At 36.8% G+C, this 20,637-nt stretch overlaps 4 protein-coding genes across 4 annotated transcripts; 1 reads left to right on the plus strand and 3 right to left on the minus strand.

The window, feature by feature from the left end:
* Positions 1-18: 18 nt before the first annotated feature.
* CABS01_00907 (uncharacterized protein) lies at positions 19-207 on the minus strand (the record flags this gene model as incomplete). Its single annotated transcript, XM_060534288.1, has 1 exon — positions 19-207. One exon carries the CDS (start codon positions 205-207, stop codon positions 19-21), a length of 189 nt encoding a protein of 62 aa, XP_060401366.1.
* Positions 208-8,821: 8,614 nt separating this feature from the next.
* CABS01_00908 (uncharacterized protein) lies at positions 8,822-9,226 on the minus strand (the record flags this gene model as incomplete). The annotated part of the gene is made up of 1 exon (XM_060534289.1): positions 8,822-9,226. One exon carries the CDS (start codon positions 9,224-9,226, stop codon positions 8,822-8,824), a length of 405 nt encoding a protein of 134 aa, XP_060401367.1.
* A 3,259-nt stretch (positions 9,227-12,485) lies between these two features.
* CABS01_00909 (uncharacterized protein) lies at positions 12,486-14,373 on the plus strand (the record flags this gene model as incomplete). Its single annotated transcript, XM_060534290.1, has 4 exons — positions 12,486-12,728; positions 12,860-13,117; positions 13,174-13,422; positions 13,480-14,373. The coding sequence occupies 4 exons, from the start codon at positions 12,486-12,488 to the stop codon at positions 14,371-14,373; spliced, it is 1,644 nt and encodes a 547-aa protein (XP_060401368.1).
* A 1,236-nt stretch (positions 14,374-15,609) lies between these two features.
* Positions 15,610-16,425, minus strand: CABS01_00910 (uncharacterized protein; the record flags this gene model as incomplete). Its single annotated transcript, XM_060534291.1, has 1 exon — positions 15,610-16,425. One exon carries the CDS (start codon positions 16,423-16,425, stop codon positions 15,610-15,612), a length of 816 nt encoding a protein of 271 aa, XP_060401369.1.
* Between the last annotated feature and the right edge of the window lie 4,212 nt (positions 16,426-20,637).

Below are 20,637 nucleotides of genomic sequence, written 5' to 3' on the forward strand. Positions count from 1 at the left end.
AACTAGCCTGGAGTAATGTTACACAGTTGACATCTCAAAATAGGGGCCCCGTCTCATGATTACAAGTGACTCGACTCCACAGACGCCACAGCTAATCATCTTCCATGATATAGTCCTGTCTATGATGGCGTACGTGTCGAATGATGATCGCATCCTTTGAATGGGCCTTTCTCCCTGCTTGCCTAAACAAGTCGAGCAATTCTTCATTCGGCTGCCACTGATCCATATTCAAAAGCCATCTTGGGCTGTCCGGACAGGAGTCCTTTGTCCCTTCACGCTTCTGATTCTCAGTCTTGATCCTGAGCAGCAAACGAGCCTTCTCCAAGTCGCCGGCCTGGCGCGCCCTATACTCCGGTACAAAGTCCTTAGACCCGCAACAGCACCGCGGGAACTCTGCTACGCCGACATCTGGCTTGACCCCGGGAGCGAGATAATTAACGTGGAAGCGATGGAACCCTTCGGAGTCGTCGCATCTATCGTACTTAGCCAAGATGACTCTGAACCGGAGTTCCTTGAGGGAGATCATCTGGCCCGCCGCCTTGGCCATGGATGTGAGCATTGGCACCATGACTTTCTCATTGACGGTCCAGGCGGCTACTTTGTCGTCGCCGCTGACGCTATACTGCCAGTCTGGGGGGTCATTCTCTAAGTAGGAACGTTCGATGTTTCTGCGTCTGTCGAGTTCCGAAACATTAGCGTTCCACACCGGCTCCTCAGCATCTCCTTCTCGGATTGCGCCTTGCACTATTCTGCCGGTGCTGGCCAGAAACTCGACAATGCGCGTGTTATAGTGCTTCAGGTACCACTCCCCGCTGGGCGAAACCATGTCGCAATCAACCTTGAGCTTGGTCATGTTCTGCCAATACGGGACTGCATCGCCCAGACTGGGGAGTGGCGGCCAGAAGAAAGAAGAGCTGAGATAGCCTCCGTACTCAAATTCTGAAAAGCCGTCAATCGCTCGGCGCAGGCTCACAAAGAGAGAATCGCTCTCCCCGTCTTTGGTTGTCGGATTAGAAGTCCAATTCAACCGCGGTATACGGCCGACTACGCAGGGGCTAATTAGGGGCCCTATTTACGATTATCATAGCCAGCCTAACCTACGGTTAGAACCTCCTTTTTATACCTATTACGTAAATATTTATATAGTTTAATTAATCTCTTCGTTAATTACGGTTCGAACTAACTATTTTATAATAGGGATATTAATACTAATTAGTAATTAAATTTTATTGTTATAAATCGGTAAGGTATTTTATTATATAAAAAAGGCGACTTCTTAATATTATATAAAATAAGAAATTCGTATTAATTAACCTTATAAAAGTAAATAAAAAAAAGGAGTAATTTTTAAATACTATACGGAATTAAGTAATTATAGCTTTTTATTACTTATAAAAGGTCGACGTTTATTATATTATATTATATTAATTAATAAAACTACTTAAATAACTAGACTTTTACTATTACTTTAAGTAGCTTATTTACTAAATAACCTTTTTATAGCCGGCTTATAATTAAAAATTAACTAATTAAATTAGTAAAACAAAATACTTATATAGCGACTACTTACTTAATTAATTAATATAATAAGCGAGCTTAATAATATAATATAAAAAAGTACTACGTAATTAAAAAAAAAAGACTTTTAAATATAAATATTTTTAGTTAGCGTAATAAGAAGTATATAAAAGTTATTAAACTAAGAGATCTATAATTTATAAAAAAGTCTATTATTACGAGGATTTTATAAATACGACCTTAAGTTTATAATCTAAACGACCTCTTCGTAACTCCCTTAACTACTCTCTAAGTATTATTTAAAAATATAGTATAGAGGACGGTTTAATAAGGGAAGAGGGGATTTAGAAGTCCTAATAATATTAAGTTAAAAGTATTATAAATCTTAGAAATTAATTTAAAAAAAAGACGGCTACCTTAAAATAGTCCTATAACCTCTTAATAAAATTATTATTAACTTAAAAAAAGACTAAAAAAACGAGGATTTAAAAAAAAAAAAAGAATTTTTTAAAAGGCTACTAAAGGGCTTCTTTTTATACTAGCTCCCGGCGCGAGATTACTAATTTTAAAAAATTAACTAAGTAATAAAAGGGATTACTAATAAGTAATAATTACTTAACTATAATAAAGTTATAAAAAAGACTATTTAAAAAATATAAAATAAAGTATTAAAAGGCCGTAAAAAGACGAGATTTTTAAAGTATTTAACCTTATTATGTATAAATAATAAATAAGTATTTTTAATAAGTTTTTAAAATTTACGATTTTATAAAAAAGAGGGATTAACTTTATTAATTATACTTAACGGCTTATATAGTTCTTAATAGTATATATAGCTTTTTTACGAGCTACTTAGTATTTATTTTTAATTATTTTTATAAAATACTGCTCTAAAAGAAGTATGTTAAAGAAGGAGGCTATTTAGAAATTATAAAGAGTATAAGGCTTAAGAAACTAAAAATATATAAAATAGCGGAAATCGGTAATTAATAAAAATCCTAAAACTAATTATTATATCGTCCTATAATAATATAAACATCTATTACTATTATTAAAAAAAAGAATTATTAAAACTTACCCTTTTATACTAAATAAAAAAGAGGATCTTAATAAGTATAATAGCTAGCAATTTAAAAGGGCGGTAATAATTACTAAAGATAATAAAAATAAGAGTAGTAATAAGATAATAAAAAGAAGCGGAAATTTTTTAATTTTTAATAAATTTATTAAGTAGTAAAAGTATAGATTTATTATAGCTAATATATAAATTAAATATATCCTTATTAAGATTAAATACGATAGTAATTACTAATATAAGCATAAGTTAGAATACGACCCTTAGCGAGTTAGGGTAAGAAAAAAAAGGATAAAACCTAATCTTAAATAGAATCCTAATCCCTTATAAGTAAGTAAATATTAACCCGGATTATTAAGGAATATAAATATATAAAATTATAAATTAACCTAACGGTAAGTAAATTAACGTAGTATTAATCTATTTAACTAAGGTTTATAAAAAAAAGGGGCTATAGGGATAACCCCTATTTTATAAAATCGTAAACGACCTTAGTTACTAACTAGATAAATAGTTCGTAAATATAAGCTTAAGAATTATAAAAGTAATTAATAAATTCTTTTATAAGCGAGGGGTATTATTAATATAGTTATAGTTATAAAAACCGTACGAAATCTTAGTAACGACGATTATAAAAAAGGAATTCGTATTATAAAACTAAGTATAAGTTAATAGGGTATATAATTACTTTAACGAATTTAAAAAAAGGGTAAATAACGTAAATTTCTTTTTTATAATTACTAATAATAATTTATTATTATAAAAAGATATATAGAGGTAAAATATAATACTAAGAATATAATAATTAATAATTCTACTTATTTCGATCTATAGCTCGTCGCTATTACTAATATAAAATTCGGTACTAATTAGCTAATAAGAAAGGAAGTAAACGACCTAAAATTATTAATAATATATAGCTACGTAAGGATCGTATATAAATACTAAAAATATAGTAATAAATATAAGGTAATTTACTAATTTTAAAAAGATCTTTTTAAAAAAGAAATTATATTTTAAAAAGAAATATAAGGTTTTATAAAAAACTTTAATAATATTTTATAATTATTATAAAAAGGTCGGGATTAGGGAATATTAATACTATTTAATAATTAATATCGTACTTATAAATAAAGCTTTTAATTATTATTACGAAATAGTACGTAATCTTATTTAAAATAACTTTTTTAATATTATTAATATAATCTAAAGCCGCTTTAAGACTTATAATAAAAACCTAGAGCTCCTATTTAAGCTACGAGCGATTTCTTTTATATTTATAACTAAAATAATAAAGGGTAAATTATAAGTAGAGATTTTTAAAGAGCTTATTAATTAAATTAATAAGCTAATAAGAACCTAGCTAAATAAGGGAATTAATAAATAAAAAGTCGGATATTTTTATATTATAATCTAGTATATACTAAAAATAAAAATAACTTTATACTAAGTATTTAAAAACTATAAAATACTTTACTCGAGGCTAAGATCTAGTTTTAATATTAAAATAAGAATACCGTACTAAACCTATTTCTAAGTATATAACGGCCCTTATTAATAATATTAAGTCGATCGAACGTATAATAAAAAAAAAAAAGAGGCTAAATACGGAATTTATTAATAAAGAGGCCTAAATTTATTAAATAAGCTAAGATTTAACTTATAAATAGGGTAATAAAAGAAGTAATACTATATTTATAAAAAAAATAAATATTAATTAAGTAACTACTTTAAAAAAGAGCGTATTAAATTATATAAATAGTATAGAAAGTCGAGAGTAATAAATAGTAAAACTAGCCCTTATTAGTTTAACTAATTCCTTATTATATATAAAAGTAAATCTAGGGGTATAGAACTTAGTAATAGTAACTAAAATAGTAGCTTAAAATATTTACCTCTTATAAAAGATTTAAAAAATAAAAAAAATCTTACTCCCTATATTAACAAATTAAATTATAACAAAATTAATAATATTAATTACTCTTTTTTTACCCCGTTAACTTTTAAAAAATATACGAAGCTAAACGAATAGAAAGTAATAAAAGCTCTTAATAAGTAGGCTTTTATTTACGGATAGTAAAGGAAAGTCCCTTAGATAATAAATACGGAAATAGCTAAAAAAGTAAATTTAATAAGGCTAAAATCTATTCTCTTAATGCTTAAAAAAAAGACGCTATCTCTTTTAATATTAAAAAAAATAAAATAAAATACTAAATAAATCTAAGAATAGTTAGAAAGGTCTTTTTTATATTAACTAGATTATTTAAATACTAAGCTCGTATAGGTATTTTATATGAGCGAAAAGTACGGCTTAGATAATTTCTATAAGATTATTCTAAATACTAGGGTATTATAATAGTTAATAAGAGGAAAAGGGTAATTTTAAATATTATAAAAGATCGTACTAGTAATACTTAATATATTAATAGCGGGTATTACGAAAATTAGCTTCGGCCTAAGTAAAAAAATCGTTACCCTAAGTATAATAAAAATAAAAACGTACTTCGGAATAATAATTTTCTATATTTTACTTATTAATACCCTATTTTTCCTATACTTAAAAGATATAGATTAATTAGGTATTATATTTAATAATATAAAGAATAAAATCTTTAGTAATAAGTATTTTAAAATAGTCGAACGATAATAGGGGTATATATTTATAAAGCTTATTAATAATACGAAGTTAATTAATTACTTAATAGAAAGTGAGCTTAGATAATTATACTAGAGATTTAGGTACTTATTAGTTACGAAGTTATATAACTTCCTAAAGTAATTAAGTAATAATAATATTAAAATAAGGGCGCTAGAGTAGTTAATAAAAGTATATTACTAATACTAAATAAATACGCAGAGCCTATATAAATTCAAATTTAAATTACGTAATAAGCTTAATTTTAATTAGGAAATTATTGTTAATATTTTCTACTTAAATAGTTAGCTAGTCCTATATATAATTAACGTAGCTATATTTTTTTAAATAGGGTAATTTTTTTAGGATTTATAAATAAAAATAGTATAAGTAGCCTTATAAAGAGGATAGATCGATATATACTAAGGACTACTAAATAGTATTAAAACCGACGCTAATACTAGTTTTAAATTAGTAAAATTTAAAAAAAATATAATAGTTTATAATATATAGTTAAAAATCGTACTTATTAAAGCGTACTATAATATTAAAAAAATAAAAAGGGTATACTAATAACTAAAAAGGGCGTTTAGAATTATTAAAAAAGAAAATCCCAATTTTATTAATAACGAATACCTCTAAATAGTACTTAAATACTATAATAATATTATAGGGCCTAACGGGCTTATACTAACGTTATTAATATTTAAAGTATATTTAAGAACGACCTTAGTCTCGTTACTATCGCTAGATATAAATTAATAAGCCCGAGTAGTTAAAAAAGTAATATAAGTATTACATAAAATAAGTATAAAAAGGTAAGTTAATAAAGTAATTACTACGTATAATAGGCCTAATATAAGAAGTAATTTAAATATATTACTAAATTTAGATATATAAGTATAGTACGAAATTACTTAATAATAAGCTAAGCTATATAAGTTAATTTCTATTAATAAGCGCTCTTATATAATTATAAAAGATTATAACTAGCTACTTAAAATATTAATTATAATAATTAGACTATACTATATAAATCTTAATAAAATAATTTCTAATTTATAAAAAAAAAAAAAGCTAAGGGAAACTATATAACCCGTAATAAAAGTATAAGAAATTATCTTTAATAAAATTATCGTAGTAGTACTAATAAATAATAAAAAAGAGGAAATTACTAAAAGGGTATTAATATTACTAATAAGACGTCGTAAAAGACTACGATAGTAAGCCCTAACGTAGCAATTTATTACTAACGACGAGGTAATTAATACTTTTTATATAATAAAAAAGAAAGCTAATTTTAAGTTAATAGTTAAACTACGTAAAAAAGGCGTAATTATAACTATTAAAAAGCTATATAAAGAATTAGATCTTATTAAAATAAATACTTTTTATAATCGAGGGGTCTATTGATTTATACTTTACGATTTAAAAAAGTATATAAACCTCTATATATTTAAATTACGAATAGTTTATAAAATAAAAGGGAAAAGAATACCCTAACTATATAAGAAATCTAAATACGTAATTTAAAAGTACGATAACGTTAAAAAAGTAATATTACTTATATAATCGCTTATTATATAGCGCTATAGCTAACGATTAATAATAGTATTAATAATATTACTATGGAAAAAGGGATATAAAATTTAGAGCTATAATATTACTTAGGCCTATACCTAATTAGCTATAGGGCTTATAAAAAAAATCCTAGCCTATTTATTAAAAAAAAATAATTAGTAAGTACTTAAAAAGTATAATTATTAAAGTACTTAAGCTACTATATAAGCTCGCAAAATCGGGTACTTATTAATAAGCTACTTATTACAATTTTTATATTAATTAATTATTAATAATTATTTCTACGTACGACTTATACTTATTAATTTCTAAATATAAAAATAACTAATTTAGGATCGTTAGAATATAAACTAATAATATATTAAGCCTATTTAATATTAACTTTATAAAAAAAGAAAATAAAGAGCTTTAAAAAATAAGCTTCGTAATAAAGTTAAAAGAGGTCCTTATAATAAATACCCTCTTAGTATTTAATAATAGGATTTTTATAATTAAAAAAGAAACCGTTATTTTTTAATAAAAAGGATAAAACGAGAAAATTAACCTCGTCGATTTAAACGTAACTAACGTTAAGAAATAATATAAAATTAAGCTTATACGAGAGGTATATATTATAAATATTTATTAACTTAAGGTAATTTTTAATTATACTAAGGTAGCACAGGTTATAAATCTAACTAAATAAAATATCGAGGTATTTAATAAGTAGCTTAAGTAATAATAAACAAATCTCGATCGAGGCCTTGTTTATTACTTAATTAACTTTATAATTAATAAGCTCTTTATTTTTATTAATAAGTTATTTATAAATAATAATAACCTTATTTTATAATTAGGGTATATTATTATCCTAGCTAATAAGAGTATAAATAAGAGCGAATTTACTATATATAGTAATATAATTTATTACTTATTAACTAAAAATAAGTAAATAATAAGAAATATATTAGTATTAGAGGTTTATAATATAGTTAATAGTATTAACCTCTCTTATACGATTTTAATAACGCTAAAAAAGATTACTAATCGACTTAACTTTTTACTTATTTTAATAGTTATTTATACCGATTCTTACTTACTATACGAATACTTTATTAAATTAAAAATGACGAAAGAAAAGAGGCTTATAATTAATATTATAGCCCTTAAATAATTATATAAAAGACGTAAAATACTTAAAATCCGTTAGATTAATAATAAAAATAACCTCGTAAACGCTTTTATAAAAATAGTACTAAATAAGGGGTTAAAATAATTCGTAAATAGCGGAAAAGTTATTATATAAATAGAGGAATAAATTATATAAAAAAAGTAAAAAAAAGAAGGAAAAAGAGACGACTTAGTAAATAGGCCTGAGGTCGAATTATATTTCTAACCGTAATAATTAAATTAATAAAAAAAAAAAAAGTTAATATCGGATTAGAAGTCTAATTTAACTATAGTATATAGCTAACTACGTAAGGGCTAATTAGGGGCCCTATTTATAATTATTATAACTAGCTTAACTTATAATTAGAACCTCTTTTTTATACTTATTACGTAAATATTTATATAGTTTAATTAATCTCTTCGTTAACTACGGTTCGAACTAATTACCTTATAATAAGGATACTAACATTAGTTATCTACGGTAGCTGCTAGAAGGGACCGTATTTATTAGGTAAGATAATAAGCTTTCTATACCTTGCCGATGTCAGTAACTGATAAGATAATAGGGTGTTAATCAGAGACTCTCGCATTTCTCGTCGCGGTTTGATAAAGAAGGGAAACTCCGAAGCATCGAGGTCGAAAGATTCCAAGTTAGGAAACTTTTGCATAAGGAGGAAGTCGCCCTCGATATTCCGTCTCGGAGACGAGTGGAGGAAGAACGAGAACCTCAAGCTACGGACGCATGGCACGATCGGAAGGAGTTGAGGATTCACCACATTGAAATGGTGAAGCTCGGTGTATCTCGATTGTCTGAAGTGTTTATCATTGAGGCTGATGGACAATGATACTCGCGTGTCGTCTGGCTATTCGGACAGCATAAGCATCAACTCTTTCAGAATCTCGGTATGAGCAATGTCGCAGTGTGCCATGTTCTCGACGATATCCGAGGGTCCTGAGCTGTGCCGGTATTCGAGTGTTACAATGTCCACGCGCAGCTCGCGTAGTGAGGTCTGGCGGTTGGGGCACCGTTTAAAGGCATCTCGGACGAAATTTGAAGTCGTCACTTGTGATTCGGAGTGAGCGAAAGGTTGCCCGTTCGATGCCCAGCTGAAATGTGCGGCACACGGCCGCAAGATCCGGTCGAATGCTTCCGAGTTAACATCCGTCCATTCTTGGAGCTCCCAAAGTTCTTCATTTCGGATGTCGCTCTCTCGCGCAGGTATGCGACCGAGGATGTTATCCAATATTTCTTGGGGCAGAGAGTCCATTTCGTGGGCACCCTTGGTATTATCCGGTTGGATACGGGCTCGACTATTGCCTTGTGAGGCAGCGTATCCGTGTGGGTGTTGGTATCCGTATTCACGGAGTGACCGGCTCGAATGGTGGATTCGAAGGGTGACGGAAGATCAACTGAACAGATATTGAGATTTCTGCGGGATTGGGAAAGGGGTAATTTTTTGGTACGCAGTTGGAGATTGATAAAGTGATCGTCCCTGGCCCCTGCAGCTACCCTGACTCGAGGTCGACTCGACGAGTTGATGAACAGGCTTCAATGATCAAACACGTCTACAGACTTGGTGATCAATACCTGCAAATGCCCACTGTCTGGCATGATCTTGTGTCTTTTGGAACGAGAAGTGTCATGCTCGTCAAGTCTCGAATCTCTCATTTGCTCGAACGTGAAAATCTTGAGATGCAACTGATGGTCACGCAAACTCTTGGCGGGAGGCAGTGCAGCCGGAGAGGAAAAAGGCGAGCTCCTAGAGGATTACCAGCCATATCCTAGATCATTCAAAATAGAATCTCGGGATTTAGGTTTCCAGGCTCCGAACATTACCATTCCGTTGTTGCTCAGTTCTCCATGATAGAACTTGCCTCAACCTAAAGAGCCAACTGCGCCGATGTGTCTACATCATCTTGGAGTTGGGCTTCTAGGCCGACTCGCTCGCCAAAGCTCTTGGGTTAGGTGTTGCTACGCCCTGGGCGGATGGTCAGCGCACGGTGTGGTCTGAACTCTTCACCAAATTGCTCGATCTGTGCTTCGAGATTCCTTCGGCTGATAGATGGCGTCAGTGATGGACTTTCCCCGACTAGCCAATGACGAGTACGTGTTATTTTGCCGAAAATCCTCCCATATCCGCCCTTCATCGATGTCGAAAGAGGCAGAGTTGAAGATAGGCAGGAAACGCACGTAGTGGTGTAGTAGTGCATGAAACTTGGTTACGATCGTATTCTTCTCCAAAACTATGAGCAGTTCGAGCAATTACCATCCGCAATCCAGGTTGGATCAAATAAGGTATTGAGTCCTTTCCGTAAGGAAACGCCGTGTAAGTTTAAAAGCCGAGAGAATAAAACAACCCGAACGGTTAAACACTTTGGCGAAAGCGTCTGAACTGCGCTGCAGATGAACCTTGCCAGGTGCAACCAATCAGTTGCCGCGTCGGTAGCCAGGAAGCGATTTCATTGATTCGGAAGACCGAAATCAGCCGCTGACGCTGGCGGCTGTCAAAGGATCAACGCCAAGCCGGTTGGCTTGCTGCTGGGCAGCGGCGATAGACGACGCCTTCGGAGCTCGCTGCCAAGAGCGAGGGATACCCGTGTCGTTTTTGCAGCCGCACACGTACCGAGGGACCACGACCACGGCCGCGGCACCCAGCTATCAAAGTGTCAAAAGAGTGACGGGGCCATGGACGGCGTGCAAGATTACCGACTGTCCGGCTCCTCGAGCGGCTGGCTTGATCACGGTTATATTTTGATCGTGTTTCGAAACCTAGCGGTTGAGACTTTGCTGTTGCGGGGTATGGGGCCGTGGTCGAGGCTGTGGGGAGAGAGTTGTGAATACCATCAACGGGCCAACGGCGACCACGTCTGATTCGCACGCATAGGGTTAGGCACACCGTTTTCTGGAGGCTCCCAGAGATTGTGAGTAGCGGTGGGCCGGCTAGCAAAAGTTCGGCTAAAGATTTAAATCACCAAGTCACATGCTATGAGGTGAGTCGAAAGTTCTCTGGGGTGAATGGTGGGTATGGGCTCCCCTCGTGATACTGATGCCTTTCAAAGAATCAAGGTTTGACTCCCCGCGGCACCCGTGGGGAACTGATAGTCGTCATTTCTTCCATTTGTCCATCATATTCTGGAGTCTGGAGTTCAGCGGGCCTCTCTGGGGGAGAAGAGCGAACCCAAGCTTAAAGCAGTCTACTCGTCCGGTCTCCAGTGTTCTCAACTTGACATGCCAATCGACATGGCATGTCCAGGAGGGGGCGATTAGTTTTCGTCTGATTCCTCGAGAACATCACTGGCTGAACCCTGGCCAAAAGCAATTCTTTGTCTCCACACTGCTCCTTGAATACGGGCCGACCAGAACGAACTTTTTCTAAGCCCAGGTTAGGAAAGACGCCCAACCACGTCGACAAACGTCATAGGCTAAGTTGAGTGGGAATCAAACGGGGTCGAGCGGGTGAGTACGGAGTACGAATATTCGTACCCGCGTCAAAGTTTCCTGGGGAAATCGGGGCCGCTTTCTGCAACGACCTTTGGCTATAGTAAAATGCTACTCTCTCTACAGGACCGGATACCGGATACCGGATGGAAGGATGAAATGTCATTATCAGGCCACGCGAATCTACCGGTACAGATGTGCAAACGCTGGCTGCTGAAGCGAGCGCATCGGCGCATGAAACGGCATCGGGCCTTTGACTAGTGCCCGAAGCCATCCGAAGCCCGTCTGGAATGCAACCAGTTGCAATTTGCACAATGCGGCTTCAAGTTGCCTCAAGCAAGGGTGTGAGCCAGGATAACACAGCTAGGCAAGGTTTGGTTTAGTCTTGGATCAGGACACAACTGGGTCTCTCCAACTTTTCTCCAAACTTCTCCTCTCCATCCATTCTCCTCCTCCTCTTCATCCACATCATCTTGCTCATCCACTTCACCCACCTCCTAGGCTCTTCCAGTCCAACACCATGCCCATACTGTCCAACAACTCCGTCACCTCGGCTGGCCTTTGGAGAACTGGACCTCGAGACTCCCCGCTCCCCGCACGATCCCCCCGCACGAAGAGTCACTAGAGTTCTCCCACCTATCACCAGTCTTCTTGTCCCCCAGACACCCCAGACGCCCTCAGGGACATGGTCAGGACACGATGCTTACTCCAAAGCTCCGCAGAGCCCCGTCCTACCCGTATTCTTACGCGCACCAATGACAGCATGAGATTTCGCATTTTCCAGTCTCTCGTCAAGCCCATCTCGTCAGGAGCAGGAAGCCTTTGAAGGCCGCCCCCGTCCCCGGCGTTGGGGGCAGGTGGATGGTATAAGACCGGATGCTCCCGAGTCCCCCTTTCCTAGAAAGAAATCTTGGCCACCAGGGCAACTCCAAATTTCTCTTGGCTTTTTTGCTTGTTGTCTCTTGGCCGTTGCTTGTTCTCTCTTGGCTTTTGCTAGTTGCAATTTGCTGTTGGCCAAAAATCCTCCGATTTTGCAGCCACCACCGACCACGACCACCCTCGGAACTCTCACACAAATTCAGCCCAAGATGTCGACAGGCCTCGCCCAGGACGGGCACGACGCCTCCAGCAGGGATGACAACGTTTTTGTCGACGAAAAGGTCGGCGATGCCCACCACATTGACGCGGCAGGCAACAAGACGCTGGCCGACGCGGACCTCATGAACGATGCCTTTGACGGCGAGAACGAAGAGCACAACCAGGGCCTGTGGCAGGCCGTCAAGACGCACCCCAAGGCATGTTTCTGGGCCTTTATCATGTGCTTCACCATTGTAAGTTTCTCTCTATTGTTCGTGTTTGGGTATCGACCCCATCGACCCCTGCGTCTGTTGGCGGCTTTTCGGGCCGCCATTCCGTCTTCAAGCTCGCGAGTCAGTTACTAATTGGGGTACTTGTCCAATAGGTCATGGAATCTTTCGACATGTTCTTGAACGGCAACTTTGTTGCCCAGAAGGCCTTCCAGGATAGATATGGTGTTGAAGTTGCTGGTGGGGGCAAGGCCATCGAGACAAAGTGGCAGTCCGCCCTCTTCCAGGCCGGCCAGTGCGGTGCCTTTGTCGGTGTCTTCCTCGCCGGCCCCGTTGTCAACAAGCTCGGATATCGCCTGGCCACCATGGTTGCCTTGATCATGATGAACGCCACCATTTTCATCTCCTTCTTTGTAGGCAATCCCGATCGCAGTGTTGCGCATCAGAATATGTACTGACCCTAATTTAGGCCAACTCGCTTGAAGTCCTCACCATCGGACAGGCATTCGAGGGTATTCCCTGGGGTTTCTTCATCGCCATCGGCCCCGCTTACGCCTCTGAGATTGTCCCCCTCGCCCTGCGTGGTGCCTGCACGGCCACTCTGCAGATGTCTTGGTCCATCGGTTCCATCATCGTCGCCGGCGCAACTCTTGGCTTCAACAGCCGTACCGACGAGTGGGCGTGGCGCGCGCCCCTTGCTCTCCAGTGGATCTTCCCCGTGAGTTCACTCACCACCCGTGTACTTCGCATGACCATAGACTGACCCGATCTCCAGCTTCCCCTCATGGTAATCCTCTGGTTTGCTCCTGAGTCCCCTTGGTGGCTCATCCGCCGCGGCCGCAAGGAGGAAGCCCTCCGCTCTGTCCAGCGTCTCGGCCCCACCCACGGCACCGCCGGCCAAGCTCAGCGCAAGCTCGCCATGATCGAGCGTACCGTCCAGATCGAGGCCAACATCGGTGGAACCCCGACTCTCCTCGACCTCTTCAAGGGCGTCGATCTCCGCCGTACAACAATTACCTGCCTGATGTACGCCTCACAGAACTTCGCCGGTAACCTCATCGCCAACCAGGCTACCTTCTTCTTCGAGCAAGCCGGCATGGCCCACGACATGGCCTTCAACCTCAATCTCATCAACTCTTGCCTCCAGTTCGTCGCAAACGCTCTGTCCTGGCCCTTGACCGCCTGGTTCGGCCGCCGCACAATCTACCTTTGGGGTACGGCCGTGAACATCACCTTCCTCATGCTCCTGGGCGTCTGCGCCTCGATCCCCCAGAACAGCGCCACCAACTATGCCCAAGCCGTCCTGGGAATATTGATCTCCTTCGTCTTCGCTGGTACTCTCGGCCCCATCTCCTATACCATCATCGCCGAGACCTCTGCCGTCCGTCTTCGTGCCCTCAGCACCGCCGTCGGTCGCGCCGCGTACTACGTCGCCGAGATCCCCATGATCTACCTCGCCTCACAGCTCCTCAACCCCACGGGATGGAACGTTGCTGGAAAGTGCGGTTTCGTTTGGGGCGGTACCGCTTGTGTGTGCTGGATCATGGCCTTCTTCTTCTTGCCTGAGCTCAAGCACCGCTCGTACCGTGAGGCCGATATTCTCTTCAACCGCAAGATCCCTGCGCGCCAGTTCAAGTCTACTGTTATCAAGGTTACGGATAACGAGTAAAAGATTTGTTTGGTTGAACAAGAGGTGTAGACTCCACACCTAGGGCCTTCAGATCGGGAAGAGAAATAGATGACCTGGATTGCTCCATGGAGGCATCTAGCTCCCAGACTGCAAGCTCCTCGGTCATCTTCTGGGGACCATCTATCCCAGTACGATAGCATGATAGAATATCTTTCCGCGTAGATAGCGTTTAATGATACGCAACGACTAATGTTCAATATTGAATGGTGATTCCTGGCGGTGAAAATGATGATGTGTTTACTACTACAAAGACAATAGGCACTCGCTGATTGAGGATCTGTGATTCAGGTCTTTCGTGTTTTGCCTCAGTTGCTTTCCTGTTTTGAATCTTGAGCGTTATAACCATGCCTTATGTCAAGGTAAAAGACCCCACGATCTGCTACCGCTAGAGAGGCTTCTCCGTAGCTTTGATCTTCTGAGTCCTATGTGTGCCTTCTGCAGATGACGCTGAGGTAAGGCAAGGTTCAAAGATGAGCGAGGTTCAGATTTGGATGAAGAGGGAAAGGTCCGGTGAGATGAAGGGAGCAAGGCCTGACATAACAGAAGAGGAGGAATTATGAAGAGGTTCACGTTCAGGCAGGGCTTTCTAGGGGGGAACAGGAGGCGAGAAAAACATCCAGCACCAGGGGGGGGGGGGGGTTAACAAGGATGGCCCGGAGGAATTTTCGAGACAACAAAATACAGGTGAGTTCTTTCTTCGCACATTTTCATCAAACTTGCATTCTTTTGTTTTACCTTAGCTCGGAAGAGATAAAATCCAGGTACTTTCAGGTTGGGCACGGTATCTGACGCAGTTGCATTTCATCCGGAAAGCCATCACGAGTCTTCGATACCACAATCACCGCCACCACACCACTGATTCAGGATCATAATATCAACTTTATCTGTCGAGTCTTTCTTTGGATTGCAAACTTCGCTCTATATTAAAGTTCAAGTACGCTGCTAACGGCCCTTATCATTTTCCAGTTGCCCTTTTCTGCTCTCACATTCCAGCATATAATACCCCCAGTATCGAGTTCTCGCATGGAGGTGAGCAGTATCGTCGGACAGTAATCAGTGGGCAGCATAACGTGTAGCATTGCGACATGAGAGAGACAAGATCTTCCCTGATCCGCCTCCCTTTCGACCACTGTAGTTCTCCATTCCGTGGAGGTCCATCTTATGCGCCAACAATGCCGGAGAACCTGCATTAGCTTTCGGATCGGACTTAACCCATCATACTTGCGGATCTTGTATCCAAACTCTCATCTTCTTCATGGCGAAATCATCGTGTGACTTCTCTGAAGTGAAGAATACCTCCTCGTACCATCCATCGGTGCCCAAGGACTGGAGATTTTGCCCGTACGGAGCACAAGACCCAAAATCAATAAGAACAGGCATGCCATCCTTTCCCATCATGATGTTGTCCGGATTGATGTCGTTATGTGCCAGGCCCAACGAGTGTACATACGACACTGCTGACTCCAGGCCGTCCAGAAACTTTTCCTTGTCGAGATCTTTGAAACCTGGCTGCCGGGCAAACTGGGTGAGCGTGCAGTCGTACGACTTGAGAACGAGAGACGTGATGCGATCGCGTGCGGTTCGGCAGCCATAGTACTTGATGATATACGGATGTGGATTCTTGGAGACCTTTTCCATGATCAAGGTCTCATCAAGGACGGATTTCCACACATAGGGTGTTCCCTTCATCGACTCATAGCAGTTGAGGCCGGGCCATTTTATGAACACTGGGTCATCGATGTTGTCTGGTGCGATGGTGAGCTTGGCGCCAGTTGGAATTTCGGGATAGATCTCTTCGTCGGGTACGAGCTCCAGTGCCTCTTGGTATTCTTCAAGAGGTATCTCCCGCTTGTTCTTGGAGCTTTGACCAAACCATAGTTCCGCTTCGTCCGTTATGTGGTAGAAGGTGACGTATTTTGGCGCATTCGCATCGTTGTCCCAGGCTTCGATAAGAGTGAGGTCTTGAAGTGATTTTATCGTAGGCTTCGTAGGCCCCAGCTGGCTGCTCTCGGTGGGACTCGGTGATGGCATCTTCGAAAAGGCTAAGCGCTCAACAGGTTGGTGTAGAGGAGAAAGTCAGATATTGCAGACTGACGGTTGGAAGTAGGCAGTTCAGCCTTGCATGTAGCCAACAGAGCAACGTGTCATTGTCACAGTACGAATAAGTGCCGTACTGGCCACGCACTGAAGCATCTTAATTCATGCCACTAACAAAGATTCAGCGTTGGCGCCACGCTGTCTTCCGACCTGACGGCGATGACCCAACCATCCACAACAGAGCTTCCTGCACGTACTGCAGACAACCCAGATCAAGCGGCTTCCAACGCTACTCGAGCTTTGTTCGAGTTATATTCAGTAGTAATTAGCGACGAGTTGCAATAGGCAGCAGCGGAATCCGATCAGATCGCAACCCTGGTTCTGGGAAAATGAAGTCCCTGGACATGGACAACTCGTCCCTGTATGCCGATGACGATAACGCTCGAATTGAGACAGTGCAAAAAGTGTTTTCTTCTGCCGTACCTAGTATGGCCACGATAAGTCGAGTCATCAAAACATTGTTGGCCCCCAACGTAAGATGCTTATGTTTCTGTTTTTTGTGATTTTTCATATGGTCATTACTAGTGGCAGGTAGAAACAGATGGTTTACGACGGCTCATCGGCTTCTTTGAACGATCAGGAGGTGGGATCAACGTCACACAGCCCTACCCAAAATCCTACATGAGCCATGAACCAACATCGGTCTCGTTTTCGCGAGAAGTTATCATTGCAGCCAGATGAGTATCAATAGATCACTATCCACATCACTGACAAGTCCATGACTCTCTTATCGGTTTGATGGTTTACCTATAGCGTTCTAGAGGTCTCAATGTCAGAATTCTACCTCGAATTCTCTCTTCGGCACCTCTATCTCTAAGTATAGTACATATTGTGATGCAATCTACGCATCGGTAACCATAAATATAGGTCCATCCCTTGCTATCGACACCCGGCAGGTTCTTTCTCTCGCAGGAATGTTGGTCAAAATTTAGTTCGAGCTCGCGGGATTCGGTCTTTGCCATGTTAATGAATCGGTATCGGGATGGCTTGGAGGTTTTAATAATTGATCTTCAAAGTTGCTAAAAGTTGGATAGCTGTATTTAATTGAATTCGACTCAATTCTCTTTGGCAAGAATGTCTGAGTTCAACGTGATTCGAGTATCCCTAGTGATTCTTCGTCACTGCCTAGTACCTCCGGGCTTCGACTACCTTACCGGGAGGAGGGGGCAGGTCGCTTCCCCCATAATACTCGAAGTACTATCGACAGTAGTAGTTATAAATACGATAGTTATTAACTAGATTACCGTTACTAAATAATTATCGGGAGTTTTAGGAGTTATAGGTAGGTTATATTCCTCTTATATAAATCTAAATAAAGGTAATATTAAGCAAAAATATATAACTAATAATAGGTATTATATTAATTCGAATATTATAAACGCCTTCTTTATATTATTATAACTTATTCTATTTTCCTCGGAATTATTATAATACTAGTACCGTCGGTATATAACTATCGTAGTATTATTAATACTTTTTAGGGCTCTTAGGGGTCTCTTCTTACTATTAGTACTACTATTAGTACTACTATTAGTACTACTATTAGTACTACTATTACTTAAGGGACTCTTTATGCTATTAGTACTACTATTAGTACTATTATTAGTAATACTACTACTACTCTAGCTACGCGCTAACTAAGTTAATATACTCCTCGTTACCGGGCTCGGGCTAAAAAAAAAGAGATTATTAGTTAGTTATTTACTATTAGTAAAAAAGAACTAGAGGAAGACGTATATTTACTATTACTATAGTAATAGTATCGTCCTTTTTAAACTCTATTTAACTAACGGGCTATAGCTCTAGGCTCGGACTAGGCTCTAGCGTAGGGCCTCGGCTAGCTTCCTCGGCTTTTAACTATTCTATAATAATAATTCGAGCCTTATTAACCCGCGGGCTAGATCCTCTAACTCTAATACCCTAAAGGGCGTAGTATTTAACTATAATATCGGTAATAATAATAAATAGGGGGCTCGGGCTATTATTATTATTAGAGGTTATAATAAGTAAGTAAGTAAATATAAACTATTTAAGTAAAATAGATTAGTATAATTAATATACTATATTTTAGGTTTAATAAAAGGGTATTATACTTAGTAAAAAAAAAAAAGGATACGATATATAATATTCGAAGTAATATATATTTTTAACATAATATATATATTTATAAATATCGCGAGATTAGTAAATACGTAGAGACTTATTATAGTACTTATTACTTACTTAGCCGCCCGTCTAGGGTAATAAAGTTAAAAAAAAGAGCTAGCGGATTTAAGTATTATATAAAATATTATATAAAGCTTATTTACGGCTACGTAAGTTACGAAAAGAAAATAAATAGCGAGGATTACTAAGCGGCTAGATAAGAGCTATTATATAGTTAATATATTAATAAATTTACTTGTTATTAAGGTAAGTATCGTATAGTTAGTATTTTATAATTAATATATATAATTAAGGTTAAATCGGTTACTTACGCTTAATACGTCTCTAGGAAACGGGTTATAAATAGCGCCGACCCGCCTTTAGGTAAGGGACTATATACTAAATAATATACTACTTATCCTCCTCTATAGTAGTCTACTTCGTAACCCTTAAGCCTAAGTTTATATTTTAATATATTACCCCTCTCTCCCTCCTTATAGCCTCTATATTCTTTTATATATTTATTATATTAATAATAAGCTACACTAGTCTCTCTATACTAAAGCGAGAGGGTCGAACTTAAATAATATTAATACTATATTAATATTAAAAAAAATAGAAATTAAGTACTTAAATAAATATATATATAGTAGATTAATTACGGTAAGTACTATGCTATATAAAAAGAGAGCTAAGTAAGGTATTAGTTATAGTAGTAATATTAAACTTATTAACCGACTTATAAGTATTATAAGTACTATTTATTCTAAGGTTATAACGAGAACTATTAGTATTAGTAATATTAATAAAAAGATTATATAGCTCGGTCTATGTAATATTACTAATAGAGTTAGATATAAAAAAATAACTACCTCTAGTACTAATATTCGAAGTAAAAGAACTAAGGGTAGGTTTAAATAAATAGAAGCTAGAAATAGGAGCCTAAGTAATATAGTTAATAAGGGGTAGCAGGAGAGCCTTATTATCCTATATATAATAATAAGTATAATACTTAATATCTAAAATATAATTATTAATAATAAGGTCTCTTTTTTTTTAAATAAAGAGCTCTTTATTAATATTTATAAAATACTTTATAATAATAAAGCCCTTATAAATATTATAGATCTTAGTATAAAAGTTCTTATTTATAATATACTTCTTATTTTTAAAAAGATCCTTATTAAGCTCCTTCTTATGGTTAATATACTTAAATATTATAAAAACTAAAGTAATAAAAATAATATAAATAAAGTAATAAAATAAGGACTACTAATTAAGAAAAGTAACTTCGTAATTAATAAAAGATTTAATAAAACGCTAAATAGTAATAAAAGTAATTTTACTTAACTAACTAAATAATAGGTTACGTATAGTTTAATAAGCGCTAATATTATTATCTAAATTATTAAGCTTAAAGTATAGCTTAAAGACCTTAATATAATTATTAAAAAAGTAATTATATTAATTAAAAAAGTAAATAAAAAGGAACTTATACTAAAAATCTTAGTACTAAGTAGTATATAGCTTATAGAGCTCGATAACCTCTTTAAATAATAAAATATAGTCCTTAAATACTTTATAAATAGTATTTATAATAAACTTATTATTATAAAAAAGGAGCTAGTTCTAGTAGTACTCTAGATCTAATTTATTATATAATATAATACGAATTTCTTTTAAAATATTAATAAGAGCGTATATTATATTAATAATAACTATAAAGTTATTAACCTTTTTAATAATAGCCTTCTTACCCTTTTTAGTTTTCTTAGGGGGAGTATTATTATTAAAAAAGGTAAAGGTACTATTATTATCGATAATAAGGCGCTAGTCCGGAGTATTCTTAAGAGCAATATTATTAATATAATAGGTCTTAAAAAAAAAGCCGGGGTTATTAATAACTAAGGTAACGATATACTAATTATAATTAATAACCTTAGTAATTAAAGTATTTTAATAAAATAGGTTAGTTAGATAATATTAAAATAAATAGGAAAA

This window comes from Colletotrichum abscissum (genome assembly GCF_030869225.1).
Source record: "Colletotrichum abscissum strain IMI 504890 chromosome Unknown Scaffold_2.1, whole genome shotgun sequence".
Lineage (NCBI taxonomy): Eukaryota > Fungi > Ascomycota > Sordariomycetes > Glomerellales > Glomerellaceae > Colletotrichum > Colletotrichum abscissum.